The 21,257-nt window shown below is 38.4% G+C and overlaps 1 protein-coding gene across 1 annotated transcript in view; it reads right to left on the minus strand.

The window, feature by feature from the left end:
* LOC135215858 (histone-lysine N-methyltransferase 2A-like) overlaps nucleotides 1-21,257 on the minus strand; it is a gene marked incomplete in the record, with an annotated part of 122,683 nt that overhangs the window by 91,803 nt on the left and 9,623 nt on the right. The window contains 2 exon segments of the mRNA XM_064250815.1: nucleotides 10,757-10,981; nucleotides 20,426-20,668. Coding sequence (XP_064106885.1) covers nucleotides 10,757-10,981; nucleotides 20,426-20,668 — 468 coding nt within the window.

Genomic DNA, 21,257 nt, shown 5'->3' on the forward strand with positions numbered 1-21,257 from the left:
TGGAATATTTCTTCTGTTATTGTAAATTTGTATAATTATTGTTCAAAAAAATTATGAGCAATGGCATCTGTAGAGATTCCATGAAGCTTCCAGTGCGAGGAGAAACCTCTTGTAGTGTACACGTCCGAGTTTCACCTCTGACATTCGCTTACTTTTAAGTATGTTTATCTTTGTTTCGGCAAGAATTTTATCATGCCAGCGAGGAAAAGACTAGCAAAACATCTCGCTAACATACATACGAAGAAAATTAGCTCTAATATGATTACAGAATATCATAAGATACACGACATTAGTGTAGTTAGTGAAGAGAGAGAGGGAGGGGTGCGTGGTTAGGAACGCCCCCGTCTTGCCTGACGCACACTTTACAGCAGGAAGAAAGTGATGGATCTGTCTGGTGAGTGGCAAATCCTGCACTTCACACTCGCCACACTTCCCTTCAACTACCTTGTTAACAGTACCCAACTCAAAGATACTCCTACGTAAGATGGAGGTCTGTATACAGGCAGCCCATTATCAACGGGGGTTCCATTCCCGATGGTGTAATGATAACCAAAAATTAGTGATAATAGTGGCCTTAAGCAGGGATCAGTGATATTAGTGCTGAAAATTCAGTTATTGTCATCACTAGATAAACACCATAATATAGGACTGCCTGAACTTCATTGGTTCTAAATTCTGCAAATATTACTGATGCTGTAATAATAGCAACAATATGACAAATTTCTAATCAATTTGTATTTTTCATAGCTAACAAATTGGATAATCTTCTTAACAATTGGATTATCTTCTTGCACCAGCTGGAAACCAGTTAAAAACAAAGATTGTAAAGCAAGGAATCTGTGGTATCTGGCAACTCATGCATATACAAGGTGGAAGCTGGTCACCGACCAGGTATAGAACCCTGTGTTGTGTCAGTCTTTCCCCCAACCCAGGAAAAGAGAGGGGCGGCTAGAGGTTGGCAGTAAACGTTTAGTCCTCAGGTTTGTTGGCTATGAAAAAAACAAATTAATTGAAAATTTGTCATTTGATCATGTGTGGAAAAAAACTTCAGTCTTAGCAGTAAGATAGACTTATACTTGGAGGGAGGTACCACCCTTCCTAAAAGAACGAGTTCCAAAGAAGGGGGTCCAAGTCCTTGAGAGAAGAGACAATCAGATACCTAAAAACTCACCTGTCTAGGTTAAAACACAATGATATAAGACAGGATTCATTGCATTCCAGGAACAAAGAAAACTGCCTGTTCAAGCAACAAACCATGCAAGCTACAGAGGTTTGTCACCACTCCTCCCTCCCCTTGCTAGAGGAGCACTTGCTACTGAATAGCAGATTTGTCTATTGTATAGTAATAATACAAAACCACTACCAGTAATACCACCCTACTCACCTGTATCAGACCAATTCCAGCATATGACGTGTATTTTTCGACCCACCTGTAGGAAGAAGAAAGGAAAAAAGGAGAAAGATAGAGGTCAGCCAACTCACTCATTCCCTCTTCCACCAATCATCTTAGGTAAGATACAAACAATCCTGCCAACGGCACTGGGTGAATTACACTTGTTGGGCAGCCACCATTGGACCCAAGGAAAAAAAAGTGTCTAAAGACCTATGGGCCATGTCCTTTAGGTAAAAGGAAGTGAATGGGGATTGACGAAGCCAAGAACCAGCATTCAAAACTCCATGAACAGAAGTTTTTCTTAAATGCCAGAGAGGAACATACACCTCTGTCATGTGCTCTAGCCAGCACAGACTCAAGTGACAAAAATAGCATGTTTAATCGTCTCATGTAACCAGAATGAAATCGTGTTCTAGGACACTTCCCTTCTGCTAACAAAACAAAAAGTCTACAGCACCTAGGCATTAGGTGATGAGTCCTCTTTAGATGGCATTACAGTGCTCTGACAGGGCAAAACAAGAGCACTTGTGGATCATTGTCCACAAAGTCATTCAGTGAAGGAATTGGAAAAATTGGCAAATTTGTCATCATGCACTGAGGGATTCTGGGTCTTGGCTACGAATTCCAAGACAAATTCGAAGGCTACAGAACCCCCATCATAACTTGGGCCATAAATCTCCCCAACTCTTCCAAAAAGGCCAAGGTCAACAATAAAACTATCTTTAGAGTCAGATCCCTGTCTGATTACTGACATAGGGGCTCAAATGGAGCATGAGCGAGACTTCTCAGGACTAAAGAAAGATGCCACACAGGAGGCTAGAGTTCTTTTGGAGAACACGAGGCATCCGAAAACAGAAGTAACTAAGTCTGGAGGGGGTGAACAGTGGGACTCCCACCCTGAGATTCTGGTCATCCAATCACCAATGAAGGTCTTTCCTCACCTTCTCTGACAAGAGGAACTCTCTGCAGAGGGGAATCTCCTGCCAGGACCAGAAGTCCTTCAGTCTCCACTGTAAAGGGCAAAGGTGAAAGCGACCAGCTTCTCCAGAGAAGACAAAATCCCCTGAAGGACCTGCCTCTGGTGTGCTGGCTGTTCGGACTGTGACAGGAATAAGCGTGCCATCGACTGGAACTTCTCCAACCTCTGGTATGACTCGTTTGTTTGTATGGTGCTTTTACGTTGCATAGTGGTTATTCAGCAACGGGACCAACGGCTTTACGTGACTTCCGAACCACGTCGACAGTGAACTTCTATCACCAGAAATACACATCTCTCACTCCTCAATGGAATGGCCGAGAATCGAACCCGCGACCACCGAGGTGAATGCCAACACCATACCAACCATGCCACTGATATGACGGAAGAACCCTTGACGCTGCCATATCTATATCCATACCCAGATAGCTCTCTGGCTGGGAACCCAATTGGACTTCTCCAGGTTTACTACTATGCCTACCTCCTGACAAAACTGAAGAAGGCAATCCCTCTCTTGGAGCAATTTCCCCCTGGAGCTTGCCAAGACCAACCAGTTATCGAGGTATCTCTACAGGCAAATCCCTTGAGCATGAGCTGATGTGGAGAATAGGGCAAAGACCCTTGTGAACACTTGAGAGCTATAGTCAATCCAAAGCAAAGGACCTTGAACTGGAAGACTTGTGAAGAAACTTCCTAGACAAAGGGTGGACTGGAATCTGAAAGTAAGCATCCTTCAAGTCTATTGACAGTAAGAGGTCATTGTCTCTTATCGCTGCCATAACTGTCCAGTGTCTCCATCCTGAACCTTCTCTTCCATACAAAGTGATTCTGTGTGGAAAGGTCAATCACTGGTCTCCAGTCACCTGTAGCCTTCGGAACCAGGAAAATTCGAATGTAAAACTCCAGTAAAGGATGATGCACTTCTTCCACCACGCCCTTGTCCAGCATCTTCAACACTTCCTCCCGAAGAGCCAAGTACTTTGGAGAGCCGTGAGTATAGGTCAGATTGAGAAGGGGTCTGTCCGAGAGAGGGGGAGAGAAGTAGAAGGGTAGTAGATACCCCACCCAAAGGACATCTACTACCCACTTCTTTGCTCCATGCAACTGCCATTTGGCCCAATGGCCAGCCAGGAATCCCCTACCTGTGGCAACACAGAGGGAGAGGCGCCCACTATCAACAAAACCCATCTGACCCTTCCTCTAGGGCAGGCAGTGTTTCTTAAAGTGCAGTCCGCAGACCTCCAGATGTCTGTGGAATGTTCCAAGGGGGTACTCAGGATAATTTGGCCGTCGGCATCAGATAAATTTTAGGCCAAAACGTGGCTCAAAAACATTTGTGGCCAAAACGTCCTAAATTCCTATTTTTGTACTACCAAATCCTCCTGTCTTCTGATAATGGCACTCGTGAGATTTGGATGGGTGCAATTCAACAACTTTGTAGAAGGCAGTGGTATTTATGATCAAGCAACAATGTACTGACTGATGCCCGGCTGGGGGCTGGCAGGTGGGACCAGGGAGCATAATTAATGAATGAATAAGAATGAAATAAAACAGTACCATATGTCGCATTAACTGTGGTTCGAGATGTGGAGGAAGAGTTGCTAAAATTTGTGCAAAATTGCAAAATTAATATTGTTGTGAAAGTTATTTTAAGTAAAATGTAAACATTTATGTTGAAGATAAGCCATTCATAAATAATTCAGTAGCAATTTTAGTACTATATATTATGTATAACCTGAAAACACTTTTAAACCCAAGAGGGAAATTATCATAATAAGGGGTCTGCTACATGAGTAATTTTAATATAAGGGGTCCGCTGCACGAGAAAGTTTAAGAAACACTGCTCTAGAGCCCCTTCCAGCCTTGAAGGGGCGAGATTGAAAGGGATGCTGTTGCTGTCTTGACTTTGACGGAGAAGCAGACAAGAGGCTCTCACAGAAGTCAAACGCCTTGTCGACTTGACAGGAGGAAACCGTTTTATCTGCCGTTGCAGAGGGGGAGGTGGAGGATTAGAACAAGCCTCTGATTTAGATACTGCCTGATGTACTAGCCTATCTTTGGTATCAGCTTGCCACCAGTCAACCCTATTTTCTAAATGAGTTCTTGGGAATAAAACCTGCAACTCACTGAGATCCCTGTTTCATAAGGCCAACATGGACTCAGAATCCACTGACTCTGCCACCTTCAACAAGGCTGCATCCCTCCTACCCAGGAGGAGTTTGGCCCACAAAGTCGCACTAAGATGGCCTTGATATGAAATGGCCAGACCACAATAGCCTGACAAAGGAGGAAGAAATGACTGAACCTCCATAAGGTTGATCTGAAGCTAACCTGGCTACCCCAGTGGACACAAGTCCAACCAGGACACAGACTGGAAGATGGTAGAAGCAGCAGCCCGCATAGCCAAGGTCTCTTGTGAAGAAAACGATGGACCTTCAGACCTAACCTGAACCAGGATCAAACTAGGCTTAGGACAAATCATGTCCGAATTAAGGTGACGGGGCATCAGCTGAACCACACTGGAGGAATAATACTTCCTATGCCACACGAGAGGAGGAGGAAGGAACTTCAAGGGCCTATTAAAGCACAGAGAGCCATCTTGGTCCAAAACCTGGAGTTAACATGCTGCAAGATAGACTGAGCATGCCCCGACAAAGGAAGCTGAAACAAAGTCTTAGTATCTTGCCTTGGACCTAGCAAGGCCTCTATACCCATAGGGGCCATAAAAGACTGAGTCTGCGCTCTACAACCAAGATTATTGAACTCACGAATAAGATCAAAAACCTCTGAGAAAGACGACAGAAACTTCTGGCTCTCTCCATTCTCTGGTTCCAACAAAGGAGACAGACGATGTGAAGAAGGCAGCTTGGAAGGGCCCTCATCCTTCACTAATGGCACTGGAGAGGTTTCCCTAGGAAGCAAAACATCTGGTTGGAGCGAGTCTCTTAACTACCGAAGAGAGAACCAGCTCGGTCTGAAACCAAGGCGTTAACACCCTGCAAGATAACGACCGAGCATGCCCTGACAAGGGAAGCTGAAACGAAGTCTTAGTATCTTGCCTTGGACCTAGCAAGGCCTCTATACCCATAGGGATCATAGAAAACCGAGTCTCCGTTCTGCAACCAAAATGATTGAACTCACAAGTGAGATCAATAACCTCTGAGAAATAAGACAAAATTCATGGCTCTCTCCCTCCTCTGGTTCTGAAAAAGGAGATTGACAATGTGAAGAAAAAGGCTTCGAAGATCCTCATCCTTCCCTAACAACATTGGAGAGGCTTCCCAAGGAAGCCAGACATCATGCCTCCCACTGGTTGGAGCGGAGTCCCTAACTCCCAAAGATCTTGAAACAGAGGGCTCTGGATCACAGCCAAGCGAAGAAACCTGTACATGGTCTAGAGCTAAACAGTGTACGTGCTTGTGCAACGAACCATGTACACGTTTGCGGGATGAATCATGTAAATGGATGTGCGATGAGTCAAGTACACACGAGCACGATCTCAAGACAGGGAACGACACCAAATCAAAATTCCTGAAGGAGACTGATCCCTATGGTCCCAGTCTTTGGAAGGCGGACAAGAAACACATCTGAGGACCCGAGTCGCCTCATGTTCTCGAACGTCAACCACATGTTTGCAGAGAAGAATCTTTGGAAGGTGCTGGAGGAACTGTCATAGCAGGCACCTTTGACCTCTTAATTGGAGCTTTATCTTCACAACAGACTGGAACAGGTACAGAAGATGGAGATAGTTGAAATGGAGGGCTAACACTTCCATGGTCATGTACATGTGTGTAAGGGAGAGACACGGCCATGTAGAGAAGTTGACGAAGCACTCCTCTCACTCGCAGAAGACAACGCCACAAAGTCCATAATTCTCCAATGTTTGACTTGAGGGTGAGGAAGGGGAGAAGGAGATGGAGGAGAGAGCTTACTCCCTCTAAGACTCTTGCTAGGAGGAGGAGGAGAATCACTCCTATGACTCTTCTTGCCAGTGAGAGCAGAATGCCTCTCTCAAAAAACAGTCCAGCCACTCGACCATAGCTTGAAACAGTGTCTGATGGCTCAGTGAGAGGTTGTGACGACGTTAAAGGTGAAGATGGAGATGACGTCACAACAACGGGAGGTAGACACACCACTGGTCGATGGCCTCACTGGTGGAGCAGATAATGGGCAACCCAGTTAGTGTCGACATTGACAAAGGTGTCCCGCTAGGAGACAGCACACGAAAGCCAAATTAGTTCAGGCCTGGAGGTGGGGGGACTGCTGAGGGGACTGAAGGGAAGGGGGGGGGTTTACGAGCAGCCAAGAAATGCAAGAGTAGGCCATCCAAAGAAGGGGCATTCCATAGGCCTAGAGACGACCAAACAGCCACCAACTTGTTTGTTTGATTCAGAAACTGAAATAAAGGAAGCAGAAGGCATAGCCACCTCCCTCTCAGGAAGGACATTGTATCGCTCGGTAGATGGGGCTAAATTTAACATAATCTGCGCCTGTGCAACTCCCAATACTTCCAAAAACAAATCTATGGAAGTAAAAGAAAGAGACAGTGGTACAATTGAAGCAGAGGGGTACACTTCTGGAAGGGGATGCTGAACAAATGGCAGCGCAGGTCGATGGCCTCACTGGTGGAGCGATAATGGGCAACCCAGTAAGTGTCAACATTGACAAAGGTGTCCCGCGAGGAGACAGCACACGAAAACCAAATTAGTGTAGGCCTGGAGGTGAGGGGGACTGCCAAGGGGGCTGAAGGGGGTACGGGCAGCCATGAAATGTCAGAGTAGGCCATCCTAAGAAGGGGCATCCCATAGGCCTAGAGATGACCAAACAGCCACCATCTTGTTTGATTCATTATCTGAAATAAAGGAAGCAGAAGGTGTAGCCTCCTCCCTCTCAGGAAGGACTTTGTACCCCTTGGGAGATGGGGCTACATTAAACATAATCTGCTCCTGTGCAACTCCCGATACTTCAAAAGACAAGTCGATGGAGGAAAAGGAAGGGGATGCTTAACTGTCCAAATGAGGACAAATAGATACTCTACGATGCTCCCTCTTCTTGTAGAATACCCTCCACTGCGACACAGGCCAGGAAGAATTGGAGGAATCCATGATAATCAACAAGGCACAAACACACTGACACAAAAAATTCAAGGGCAAACAAAGCAACTGGCTTGAAAAGGAGAGCACAAGCAACTACGCTCCAAGCCGGTCAAAGAAAGACTTGATGCGTCACAGGGTTCTGTGTCTGGTCGGTGACCAGCTTCCACCTCATATAAGCACGAGTTGCGAGATGCCAACGATTCCTTGCTTTACAATCTTTGACTGTTTTTAACCGGTTTCCAGCTGGCGCAAGATTATACTATTGTTAAAACTGAAGGTTTGTTCCGCATATGAACAAGACATGCTTACTGTAAGTAAACTACAACAATATTTTAATCTTACAATTTTCATCATATACAAGTTTCAACAGCAACTTTTCCCACTATGGGTCAGATGCAAAGTGAGTACTCCACTTTTCTGTTGTGCTACACCTGCCTAAACTATTACCAGGTCTAGGTCTTCATCCATCTCCTTTTTCCATGACTTCCTGGGCATTTCTTTGGGTATTACTTAAATATCAACTTCTACTCTAACCCAAAACTCTTTAACCTTCTCATCACATGCCAAAACCATCTTAATATTCTTTCCATCTATTCAAAATTTCCAATTTCTTTGCCAGAAAAAACATTTCAGCTGCACACACGGCATGTATTTAAAGTTCAGCTTTGTTATAAAAAAGAAAAGAAAAACTAACTAACTAACTACCTTTCCCAGTTAGAGCAAATGGATTGAGTCAACAAATATCAATATACACAATTTCCTCCTGTTATAGAACTACCTCCTCCATGGACTAAGACTAAGATGTCAACTTGTACACAACTGAAATACTAATAAAAAACTGTGCATACACCCCAGAACATCATGAAATAGAACATGGAAGAATAATACTGGTCAAAATCTTTGTCAGATGTGGGACTGACAGCCATATAACCCAACAAAACATAACTTTCCTTATCACATATGTTAGTTTTCACAGAATTGTGTGTGCCTGAACTGATCATTATTATTACAGATGATATATCACCACAGAAAACTCATTTTTATGACTAAAAATGCTGGTACAGGCAGTCCCCAGTTATCGACAGACTCGGTTAATGGCGATGCGGTTTTATGGGGTTGTCTAGCACCATCAAATTGGCAATTTATGGGGTCATAATGGGCCACATTTTGGTTATCGGCGCTATAAGGCGCTGATAATAGTGTTAAGGCACCATAACATCGCTAACAGAGGTGACATTAAAGAGTTATCGGCGTCACAAATCGCAGTTTCGGCTAATGGCAGTTATCGCTCATCAACACCGCCCCAAGAACGGAGCCCACGCCAATAACCAGGGAGTGCCTCTTTAAACCTTTCCAAATTCCAATCCAAAATATACCCTTGCAAATTACATTTCCACTTCAGAAATTTTATGAGGATGGTAAAAATGCAGAAATATAGTATTGGCTTCCTGCCCATACAGGCATTAAATTAAATGGAGTCAATAAAGCAAACAAAGCTCCAACTACTATAACAAGAAGAAATTTTTATATTCCTATTACTGACGACATACCCTTTCTAAAACCAATTACAATTAATAAATGGCAAAATATATGCAACAATAAAATGACAGTATCAAGATAAGCCTAAAGTTATTTGATTACTTTTGTTTGACTTCTGGATATTTGATGAATAGCTAACATAATGGAACCCCTATACTATATGTACAAGATTGTAAAGTAACACTGGCAGTTGAAAAATTTTTGTGTGAAAGTCAAAAATATTATGTCAGGTTTAAGGAATAAACCATTTAAAGTAATTTTGTCAGCATCATCTCCATATTTTCCAATTCATGCCAAATTATAAAATTTCTTAAAGAGCTGTAATTCAATAAAATTTAAACCTTATCAATATTTGAGACAAATCCTTTGGGCCAGGCCTGTGCGCTAAATAAATTAGCTGTGTGGTTTGTTTAAATCACTTAATAATATCCCCAGGTAACACTTCAAAGTCATCTTTTCATGCAATGTAATATTTCAATGTCAACTTTTCCTGTAATGTACAACAATGAAACCATAATTTCATTTATCTTCATTAGCCTAACCATAGTTACTGTATTAACTATATAAGACATATTGTAAGCACGATTACCCTCACAGCAAGTTCTGCCACACTTTTCAATATCTGTATAATGTAAATTACGGAGTAAATCAGTTTACAAATCAAATAAAACCATTCCATAAATCAGTTCCATATAAGACCAAGGAATTAAGTTACAATAAACTTTTTATATCAAAACATTACAACATTTAAATACCACTTCATTTTTAACTGTGCCCTGAAATAGTAAACATAAAACATAATAATCAGTAGTGCCTTAATCCATAAAGATTATGATTATTATAGTAGCCACCCATTTTTCAACTTCTTGAGATTCTGATGGTAGCTGTAGCCATCATTAAAGATATTATTAATAAATTCCCCTGTATTTTCACTAGGCAAACTTATGTCATTCAAGCCTATATTTAAAATATTTTGAAAGTGCTTAGTGGTAAATGCGTGACTCAAATTGTAAAGAATTTCATATCATTGGAAATTAAATTTGCCATTCTTTAACAATGTGTAAACAGACAATGGATGTCTCTTATCTGTAATTTATTTATTTTTAAGTAAAATATTTCATTATGTAGTGCCTTTTTTTGTTATTTCTGGCATCTTTAAACAAATGATAAAGTTGAACTCTTGAGCTTTATGATAATACCAAATTCTCCAACATAGCATGAAATATGTTACAAATATATAAAAATGAATTAGTGTTTCCCCTGTATTCGCAGGGGATGTATACCAGACTCCCCCACCCCCCAAAACCAATAGTTAGAATCCAAGAATAGTTGAAACCCCTATTAACATGCTTAAAACTGCCTATTTTCCTAGTTAAAACGCAAGAAAAAGACACTAAAATATTTATAGTACACATTTTTTTTTTTTTTAGTTTTAAAAACAAAATGTGCACTTTATAATGGAGGAGAGAAATAGGGGGGGGGGGAATTCGCATAGAAAAATACAGCAAATAAGCGAATTTTACGCAAATAATAGGGGAATATGTTCAAGAGAGAAATCCGCGAATACGGGGGTTCACTGTATTACTAAGCATTTTCACTCAGTCAGTTGTGAAGGGCAAGTGTTCTGGCACATACAGTTTTTGAATCCTTCCCAAAACCTCAATGGGTTTTTCATTAGAAAACACGTAGTATAGCGTTTGACAAATTTGCTAAATTACAATCTTAAATATAACCAAATTGTAACAAACTTACCTTGGAATCATAATCATCATCCTCATAGCAACCATTACAGAGAGGACAATAGTTGCCTCGCTCCCTGAGTGTTACACAACGATCACACAGTGCCAGCTCTGTGTTTAGAGAACGATCTTCACCTGGCGACTTGGTTTTAATAGGAGTAATTTTATTATAAACACTCAACCACTGTGAGACATTTGGATTTCCACAACTGCTGCACCGTGTGCAACCCACACATTTCTGAAAAAAAAAGAAAAAAAATCATGACTCAAACATTCCTTTAAAGAAGATTTAAGGACCGTAAGGTTGAAAACTTTGCTGTTAACACTTTTAATTCATGCTCATTTAAGAACAAAAATGTCTCCAAGGGCCAGCCTATCTGCAACCTTTAATAGGTTTGAAATTTATATGAACTACTGACAAGGAACAGCTGTTACTAATAGTCTGGCATTCATCTTACCTCTTAACTAGCTATTTCTTCAATGTACAAGTTTCCTCCAAAAAAGAGGTCATTTTTGGTTTGGTTTGTTTATCCATTTCATTAAAGCTGGGTAGGATAGATTTTGGAATGTAACTTGAATCTTTTGTTTGTTTGAATGGTCTTTTTAAGTTGCATGGAACCAGTGGTTATTTTGGATGGATTGCTCAGCCTTGCTTCAAACATTAACTTGAAAAAACCCTACACACAATTGCAGTGACATGGTCATTAAATTTTGAGATTTAGTAGTGTAAAAGGTGGGAGAATACGGAATGGAAACCAATCAGTACAAATGAATTATTTCATATTTAGCCCCTGCTGTGTGCAAGTGCATACTTATGATCACCTAGGGCATACATGCCTATTATAAATCCTTTGGGTGAGCTCTCTTTGCAACAAGTCCTTGGTTCTAAATCCTTTACTTCACATGAACCCTGTATGGATAATGGGCCTTAGTTAAATATCCTTTACATGAACTCTTAATGCATAAAGAAGGCCTTGGTTAAAAAAATTTATGAGATTAGCCCACCAGTCTTTAAATGTGATCATCTCATTACCATAAAAATATTAATGCTATAAGTAAGAAACTCAGTTAATGAATACTGTATCACTAAAAAGAACACATTATCATAGTGTCCACTTATGGAAATGAAAAGCAAAGTACATTTGACACTTTTTGAAAGAGTATGCAACTTATCAATCAAATTATTAAACACTTGAACAGAATAACCTACAGCTTTTGAAAGACTAAACCTAGTTTCTACGAATACTTAACCCAATACTTGACACAAAGTACAAAATGATTTAATCACATTGACTACCCAATCGTCCTAAAAACAAGATACTGCATACAGCCAGTCAAATATAAACATCAATTATTGGAATAGTAGGAAAATATTAATACTGTTTTCAAGTTTGCAGAAAAGATACCATATCCTTTAAAATACTATAGCTTGTATATTAGGATCTACAATTTAACATTTAATTTTCCTATTTCCTTGGAACTTTGGGCAATTTTCTACTTAAGAGACATAATGATTACCATGTCTACTACATACATTTGTGACTGTCATCTGTTAAAGCAATGCAATTATGCTTACAGATTATTCACTGCAATTACGATAAATAATACATTTAAAATATCCACAATACTTTAGGAGGCAAAAATCATAATTTCCCAAGACTTTACTTGCAATACTGTAAAGTTAAAACAACTCGCCTTCCTGGGCAAGAGGGCTAATCAAACATTGAGAAACCTTGTATGTTTATTGCATTTCAAGCACAAAACAAAAGTGAAATATTACTCAGATCTTAAAAGGCAATAAAAATGTAATTATAATTCTCATTTTGCTGCAGACTCAACATACAATCTGTATCAACAAATAACGCCAAAGTAATAAAATTATTTTCAGTATGTACATTTATCATACATTATATACACCAACTTCACCAGCATTTTACAGTAAATATGGAAGAAATAAAGAAATATAATCCTAAAAGTTCTTAAAAAGTGTTCCTATTTCTTTGGCAAACTATGAAAAGTTTAAACCCAAAAAGAGAAAAATAGGAATGAAAATACTTAAAATACTCACATTTAACCCCAAATGCTGGTGCATCAAATTTGGTAAGTTTATTCCACTAGAGGTCTCATACAATATGCCAAATACAGTGAAAAATGCTGCATAGTGGAAGAAATATGTCTTTCAAAAAGAAATACTACTGTACACCATAAAACAATTGAGAACTAAGAGTAAGCAAATCAGTAAGGCAAAATGAAACTAAAAAATATGCTACTGGGGGAAAAATAACCAGGATGGGAAAAATGTAAAAAAGAGAGAGAGAGAGAGAGAATTAGTAAAGAAACAGGAAGAAAACAAAAAATTTGTTAGAAAAAATATAGATCGCGAGAGCGCAAAGTAATAAGGGAGGTACATGTAGACACATGGCAGTGATAATGACAGACAATACGGAATGCTACATTGATGGTGAGGAAGAATTAGATAACTGAGACGTACAGGCAAATGAAATATGATAAAGAACAGGAGGAGAGATACGTGTGATATAAATGTAAAATGCAAAATACAAAAACCTGATAAATGAAGATAACTAACGAGAATGAAATATGCATGTGGTTGATAACTGATGTGACCGAATTAACTAAGGTATAACAGAATACACATTCTCACAAATACATTTTGTCTTTTCATGCCCACAAAAGCAGAATGAGAAGGAAAATCATTCAAATACAGCAATACCATACAAAGTAAATGTAATTTAGTTACATATCCAAAAGTACATCTGGAATGTAAATGACATTTGGAAACCAAAATCAAAATTCAAACACTCTACACATAAATAATGGTAAGAGAAATAGCAACAGGGTAGGAATAACGTCTATTTAAACATTCCCCATAGTAGTTGTGCTCAGAGTTTGAAAGAATAAACTAATAAATACTGTAGTAGTAATAGTAAGCACTAATTACTAACAGAAAGAATTGTGCTGCTTAACAACAAGGAATAACCCACAGCAAAGTTCTATATAGAAAAAAAAAACTTCTACAAGACTTAGTAACTAACTCTTGTCATATTAGAACAAAATTAATGAGATCAATCCTAGGGAGTCTCCCCTAACAGAAAATACCATATACAAATGGTCAAAGGTCTGGGGAGAAATAAACTGGGCAATTACTACTAACAAGACCAATTTTTTAATAAAATATATAAGAACTCCAAAATGGAGTACCTCATGCCTTGGAGGAGCCAGTTACAAGCCACCAGTGTGACAAGCAAGATCTATTGTCATCATTATAGATTCACTATACTACTCACTTAACACCCTTCACTGCAAAAAATCATACAAATAACCCTGGGTATCATACCTATTGCACTATTGTGCATCCCTGCTGATAAGGATCCAGATTAAAACAAATATTAATTATAACACAGGGTATGAAAATTTATATACAAATCAATATAGCTATGCCTAACTGAAGTGTATTACACTGTAACTATCTCAATTTTGTCACCCTTTGGACATTCCAACAGAAAAATAAGTGAAATAGAGAAGGTTCACTAATTCAAGCCCAACCACTGGGACCAAATGGCAATGGAGAATATCACGAGTTATCACTTCAAAATAACTGGCATATGAAAGACTAGGCCTGGTCATCAAACACAAGCACAATAAAAGCTGAACATAATCTTCCTCGACCACATCCTCCTCAAAAATGGATGAGAGAGAGAGAGAGAGGAGAGGCGGAGAGAGAAGAGAGAGAGTGGAGAGATTGAGAAAGAAGAGAGATGATGAGAGAGAAGAAGAGAGAGAGAGAGACGAGAGAGGAGAGAGAGAGAGAGAGAGAGAGAGAGAGAGTGTTACTTCAAGGCATTGAGATCAGCCATTTTTGTCTATACAAGACTGCAAAAACCCATAGTTAAAAGACATAACACGAAAACCCCAAAATTACTTAACAACAACAATTATATGGGAGATGATGATGAATCAATGTTTAATTTAAACTTGAAATCCCTGAGCATCATTTCTCTTTTCCATTTCATTCAAACAGTATTCATGAGCTACTACTGTATATATACTATACAAGAATTTACACAAATATACATATGGTAACAGTAGAGTATAATACATTTGTTATGTACATAATAGATTACAAAAATAATTCAGATAAAACCATTGTACACTAAACATTACTGTAATCAATAGTCCATCATGGCTTTCCTTTGACTGGCCAACTGCGAGGCACGGCCTACAGACCTACGCCGTCTACCCGAGGCTAAACTCCCACTGCAACTTGGAGTTCCCTCATCATTTTTAGGATTATCCAAAGTGGATCCTCCTTTCTTACTGATTTTGTCTTTAGGATCACAGTCACTCTTTGCAAGAGATTCTTCTAAAAAGGTTTCAAACTTACGTTTCTTGTCATTAGGAACAGATTCAAGAGCCCCCTCTGAAATAAAGGCCTCGTCATCAACATTATCACTACATTTAGCATCTGTATTGCTAATATCTATCACTGAAGCTTCATCAGCAAGGCCATTACATAGTTTTGACATTCCTTCCCTCTCTTCTTGTAAAACCTTTTCAATTTTCCTAATTCTTGGAAGATTCTCTTTGTCACTGTTTTCTTCCTCAGGTTTGCAGGAACTAGTTAATTTCCTTGGCAAATCATGGGATTTGTCAGTAAAACTTGGCACAGAAAACACTTTTTGTTGACGTCTTGATACACCACCACTGTCACTCTTGAAGTCAGTTTCTTCATCATCTGTAAGACATTCTGAATAATCACCATCCTGATCGCATTCAGTGCCCAACACATCCTCCAAGTCACACAATGAAAACTTCACATCCATCTCAGGACTATCTACATAATCCTCAACTTCCTTTCGTACTTTGTCTGTCTTCTTGTAAATTTTGTTATGACTGACTTCATCTTCATTCACATCTTTAGTTTTTTCAAGCTCAGCTGAGGAACCTTTCTTCCTCTTTCTAATTTTTGTATTTCTTACAACACTGTCAATTTTTCCTTGTCCTGGGTGGCTATGTTTCCCCTTATGCCGAACCCCTTTAAAACTCAATGCTTCAGATTTAAAAAGCCTTTTCTGTATAGCACTACTGCTGTGCTTACCATTATCATCACTGCTGTTTTTCTGGTTAGTAAAACCAGTATCTTCAACAAATTTCAACATGTCAGTATCTTCTTCAGTATCGCCTACTTTTCCTCTTTGCTTTTTCAAGTACTGATTATACTTCTTTTGCAACACTGGGGTTTCTTTTTTCCTTTTTTTAAAAGACTTATCCTGATTTCCCTCTAAAGGTGGTAGTTTCCTCTTGGATAAAACAGATGTACTTGCAGAGGAAAGCTTCTTATTCTTAAGCCTTCCTTTTTTTAATATGACCTTTGACTTGTCTTGTGACTTCAGTAGCTTTTTACATCTTCCTTTAAAACCTTGTAAATTCTTTGATTTCTTTTTCATATTCAACCCTTTCAATTTTTTCAAAATCTTTGTACTTCCTCTAACACTCCTCTGGCCTTTAATCTTGACCTTACCTATTTTTTTCCTCCCTTTAACTTTCTCTGAATCTGCAGTTGATAAAAGTACCCTGGTCTTTTTCCTTTTTTCTTTAAGATTCTGTTCCTGTTCCTCTTTTCTCAATTCGTCATCCTCCAAGAGATCCTCTGTTTTAATTTCACAATTTTCTTCTATTTTCTTGAAGAATAATCTATCAAATTCCTCCCAGCTCTTGGGCTGCCTCATCTTGATTCGTTTTGGAGTTTCCTGATCATCTAAAGAAGTTCTGTTGTAAAAGGTATCATCAGGTACAATAAAATCAAAAATTCCTTCACGCGGTTTATTCAAAGTACCAGGAGGGCGACCTCTTCTTTTCTTCTTTTTCACATTTATTGCAATTTTAGGCTTTTGTCCAGGTCCAGGCTCTTTGGCTTTACAGTCTTTTTCTAACTCTTTTCGACGAGCAAGTCGTATCTGCTTTTCCTTTTCCTTTTCTTTTCTCTCTTCTTCTAGTCTCCTTTCTTCTCTCTCTTGCATCTCTTGTGCTGCCTCAAACCTTCGAAACTCTAGAATATCCTCCCAGTCCCAGTCACTTTCCTCTGATTCACCATCCCCTTCAGAGGCTGTATCTGTTTCAGAATCTTCTCTTGCTAAACAACGCTTCTCTTCTACCAAACCCTTTCTCAACATCTCTTTCCAAGTAGGATACCCTAAAGTATCAAAAAGTTCATTATGAATGATTTGCAATAACCTATAATATGAGATCTCTATCTTTTTAGAAGCATATTCAATTAACTTCTTGTAACCAAGACACAGGTATTCATCAGCAGTAGCAAGAGTCAACACCTCCTTCCCATGCAAGTTACCAATCACACTAGATTGTGATTTATGCAAATCTATGTTTCTAAAGACCTCAATAATACTATCTTCTAGGCAAATAGCATCATCCAGGTCAAAATCATCACTGGATTTTGCCTCTTTATCCACTTGTTTTTCTTGATTATCACCAACAGGAAGGAAGTGTATATCAGGTTCATCAAAGTCATCATCGAAGACTTCATCTGCATCCTTAAGTACATCCAGTTCGGTAAGCATAACCACAGCATCAGTCAAACCAGTCTCCCCGCAGCTCTGGGCATCGTACAAAACCGCCGGGAGCGGCCACGAATGCCTCAGGTGAATCATCATCTCAGCCTCCTGGAAAACACAGGGATAACGGGGAAATTCAGCCTTGTGTCATAATATATGAAATAATTCCCATGGCATTGCTATGGCTCAGCAAATCATAATTACAGATGGAACCCATCCAATTACTTAGGAAAGGATACAAACAAATAATGGGCAAAAGTCAAGAGTATTCCTTTTACCCTTCACTTATTTTCCTCTAAAAAATTTTTTTAAGACAATCTTAAAGACACTGAGCTGCCATGAGTAACACAAGACACAGCTGTACCCCAATATCCCATGTGATTTCCGAGGTGCCATTCTTGTCACCCATCCACAGATGATGATGATGATGATCAAATGCGAACACAAAAAACAAAGAAAAAAAAAACAAAACAAAAAAAATATACCAAAACAAAACTCCTTTATCGCTTCTCTCGCTTTGTCTGAAGTCTCTTTCCACCATTTTACGTTTTATTAAAAGAACTAACTTCTCTGCTAAGTAAAATGGGTGTGTAGAGCCAATAAACTGACAGCAAGTGACATGCGCTAAAATTAGGAGAAAATCATTATCTTTTACTGTGAAACTTAAACTACGAGTTATAAAGGTTATCACTTATAAACCAATTGAAATGGCAAGTGGCCTCCGTCAAGTAACAGTAGCAACTTTAGATCTAAATGGCACCTTTGGGTAATCACATAGGACAGAGGTATAATTACAGCATATGGAAAAGTCACCAAAACAAATCACAAAGATAAATATATAACGTGTATATATATATATATATATAGATAGCAAATACAGATAGAGGAAAATGGTGGAAATTTATATTTTGTGATAACCCAATTCTAAATATTATAATATGCAAGACTAACATCACACATTCTATAACACTGGTGCTATATGTTGTAATGTACATGCACCCTATGCAGAAGAAAACAGTAAACTGCTACAGATGTACCTACTTACCTTGAGCAGTGAAAATAAAACAATTAATTCTTGACTTGCATCTTGATTAAATAATTGAATCTGTTTTCTATTTAAACAATCTAACAATATTTAACAAAATTCAGTGGAGATTAATTAACCCTAAAATGCAGTTTGTCCTGCTTACTCAAGAAAGTATCCACACATGAGGTCTGGAAAAAAAAATCTGAAGTGAAGAAATACCACAAAACATATGGACATGATAAGCTTCATGCTCCTATTCTGCATGGAAGTGATAACCCTGGAAATTTCATAACATCTACAAGAAATGTACCTTCAAAGTTCAACATCTCTAACTTTAAGCTATATATAATCAACAGAGACCCATACAGACCCCTTCTTCTATAGCATTGAAACATCAGACCACAATTAAAAAAGAATTAGTGAAATCCTGTCTCACAATTTCTAGACATTCCTACATTACATTACCTTGGGAGGGGTGGGGCTACAACCAAATTACTCCTACAATTATTCATTGAAATTGCATAAAAAAAGGTGTACATACAATTCCCCAATTTCTACCCTGTATAGTTTACCCTTTTGTAAATAAGTTTTCAATTATCACTGAAATGGACGGGAAACTGAGAATTAGTTACATCATTAGACAATGTTATTTCAATCACCCAACATTCGAGCTTTCTAACCTCATTAAGGATCTAGTATATAAATACTCATTATTAAAAAAAATATATCAGCTAAAATATATGATAAAAGTAGATTTCCAGCTTTTGCCCATTATATACCAACTGGTGCAACTTTTGATGTGATCTGCTCTTAATTCTAATATTTACTAATGTCTGCATGAAAGGACAGAAATTTATCTAAAACTGCTTCTGAAAAACCTGCATCACAACGGATTTATCCAATGTTACCCAAGTTTCACTATAGATTTACTATTAGTATGTTCACTTGCTTTGCATTTTTCTGTTACTTGGTTTATCCATTTGTCACCTAAGCACTGTCCTACATGTTCCATGTACTACTCAAGACGTTTACGCAATTTTCACTTTTCTTCCCTCTGTCTCTATACACTGGGAAAAATGTAGTTGTGAAGAAGAATAATGCCTACACCCATAACTTACACACAAATTCAGGTCTGCATGTTGATTTTTTTTTTTTTTATACACAGCTTTACCCCTTTGAAACCTTTGTAAAACTGAAAAAATTACTGACTTTACTAGCTTTAGAACTTTTCTCAATACCTTTTATTGTATAGATTATTACTTTGATAGTATAATGTCCTACATTTTCTATTCTTTTGTTTTATCATCTATTTACTTAAAATTAAATCCCAATTTGCCTTAGTCTTCACATTAAACCTGATAGAACCATACAAAGGCTGCTCTTATATGTACACAAACCTATGCACAAGATAAAACACTCCTACGTACAATAAATGAATAAAGACACCATCTACTTTAAGAGAAACATGACAAATTTTTAATAAATTTGTATTTTTCATACCTAATAAACCTGAGGTCTTAACAATAGGATAAAAAATAGGTTAAAAACAATCAAAGATTGTAAAGAAAGGAATTTGTGGCATCTGGCAACTCATGCATATAATAGGTGGAAACTGGTCACTGACCAGGCATAGAAACTTTTTTTCCTTACCAATACCCACTACCAATCTAGGTTATAAAGTTACCTAAAACTAGCAATGTGTCAATCAAAGTCTGCTAGAAATAAACTTTAGTGATATTTTCAAGGAATAGGATAGAACACTAGCAAAAACTTGCAAAAAGCAGTTTCTTTGTCATTCCCAAATGTAGAAGCACTTGCAAATCTGCATAGAAAATAATCTTCAATGTTTTCTGAAAATCAAACAAACTACAAGGTCATTTGAAACACACCAAAAACATAAAACCAACAATGGAAAGGGGTGTTGGGGATCAATACAAAACAGCAATGGAATGGTGTCAGGGATCAAAACAAAACAGCAATGGAAATGGTGTAAGGGATCAATACAAAACAACAATGGAAATGGTGTTGGGGATCAATACAAGACAAAAATTAAACACACACTTACCCATGGACGGTCTGGAGATGGCTGACAGGTGCTATGCGCAGAGGGTCCAAGGCACTCCATGTGGTAATAGTTACGGCAGTCTGAGCACCTCAAGAGGGAATCGGCCCCTGGTGCACCACATACGTGACAGACAGCACAACGTCGGCATATCCATAATATTTCCTCGGTATCTGACTCAGGACCCTCACCATCTTCCATGCAAAATGGATGGACTCCCTCACAGCACCATATGCAGAAAATGAGCTGCAGAGAAATAAGAATTAGTCTGATGGAACTTTACATTCATTCATCTATACAGCATTTCAATCTTTTAAGATATAATTTAATTCAACTGAGAAATTAAATACAGAATATACAAAATAAATTCTATCAATCACATAGGGGTTTAATTTGTGGCCTAATTATTCCCAGGTGTGAATTCTTATGTCTTGCAGACACTTACAATAAGAGTCAATCTTAATGCATGTACACTATGTCCCAGTACAGGGGGGTAGTAATTATATATATATATATATATAATATATATATATATATATATATATATATATATATATATATATATATATATGTCAAAAGTATGTGACCCAACACAAGCATGGGGGTGGTAGGTGGGCACTTCCTATATGACCAATAAGTCTGTATGGAAAATGTTTTACAAGGAATACTTAATTCAAAATTGAGCTCAAGGTTCAAGTAATTAAGTACAAAAAGGGGCAATCCAACCACTTATTTCTAGCTTTATTCTCGACTCCAGCAAATAATCTAAACAGTCTCAGTTTATTAAATTTTCTTCAGGCACATCTGAGAAATTTTTCCTTATATCAATTATCAG

This window comes from Macrobrachium nipponense, chromosome 19 (assembly GCF_015104395.2).
Source record: "Macrobrachium nipponense isolate FS-2020 chromosome 19, ASM1510439v2, whole genome shotgun sequence".
NCBI classification, from domain to species: Eukaryota; Metazoa; Arthropoda; class Malacostraca; order Decapoda; family Palaemonidae; genus Macrobrachium; species Macrobrachium nipponense.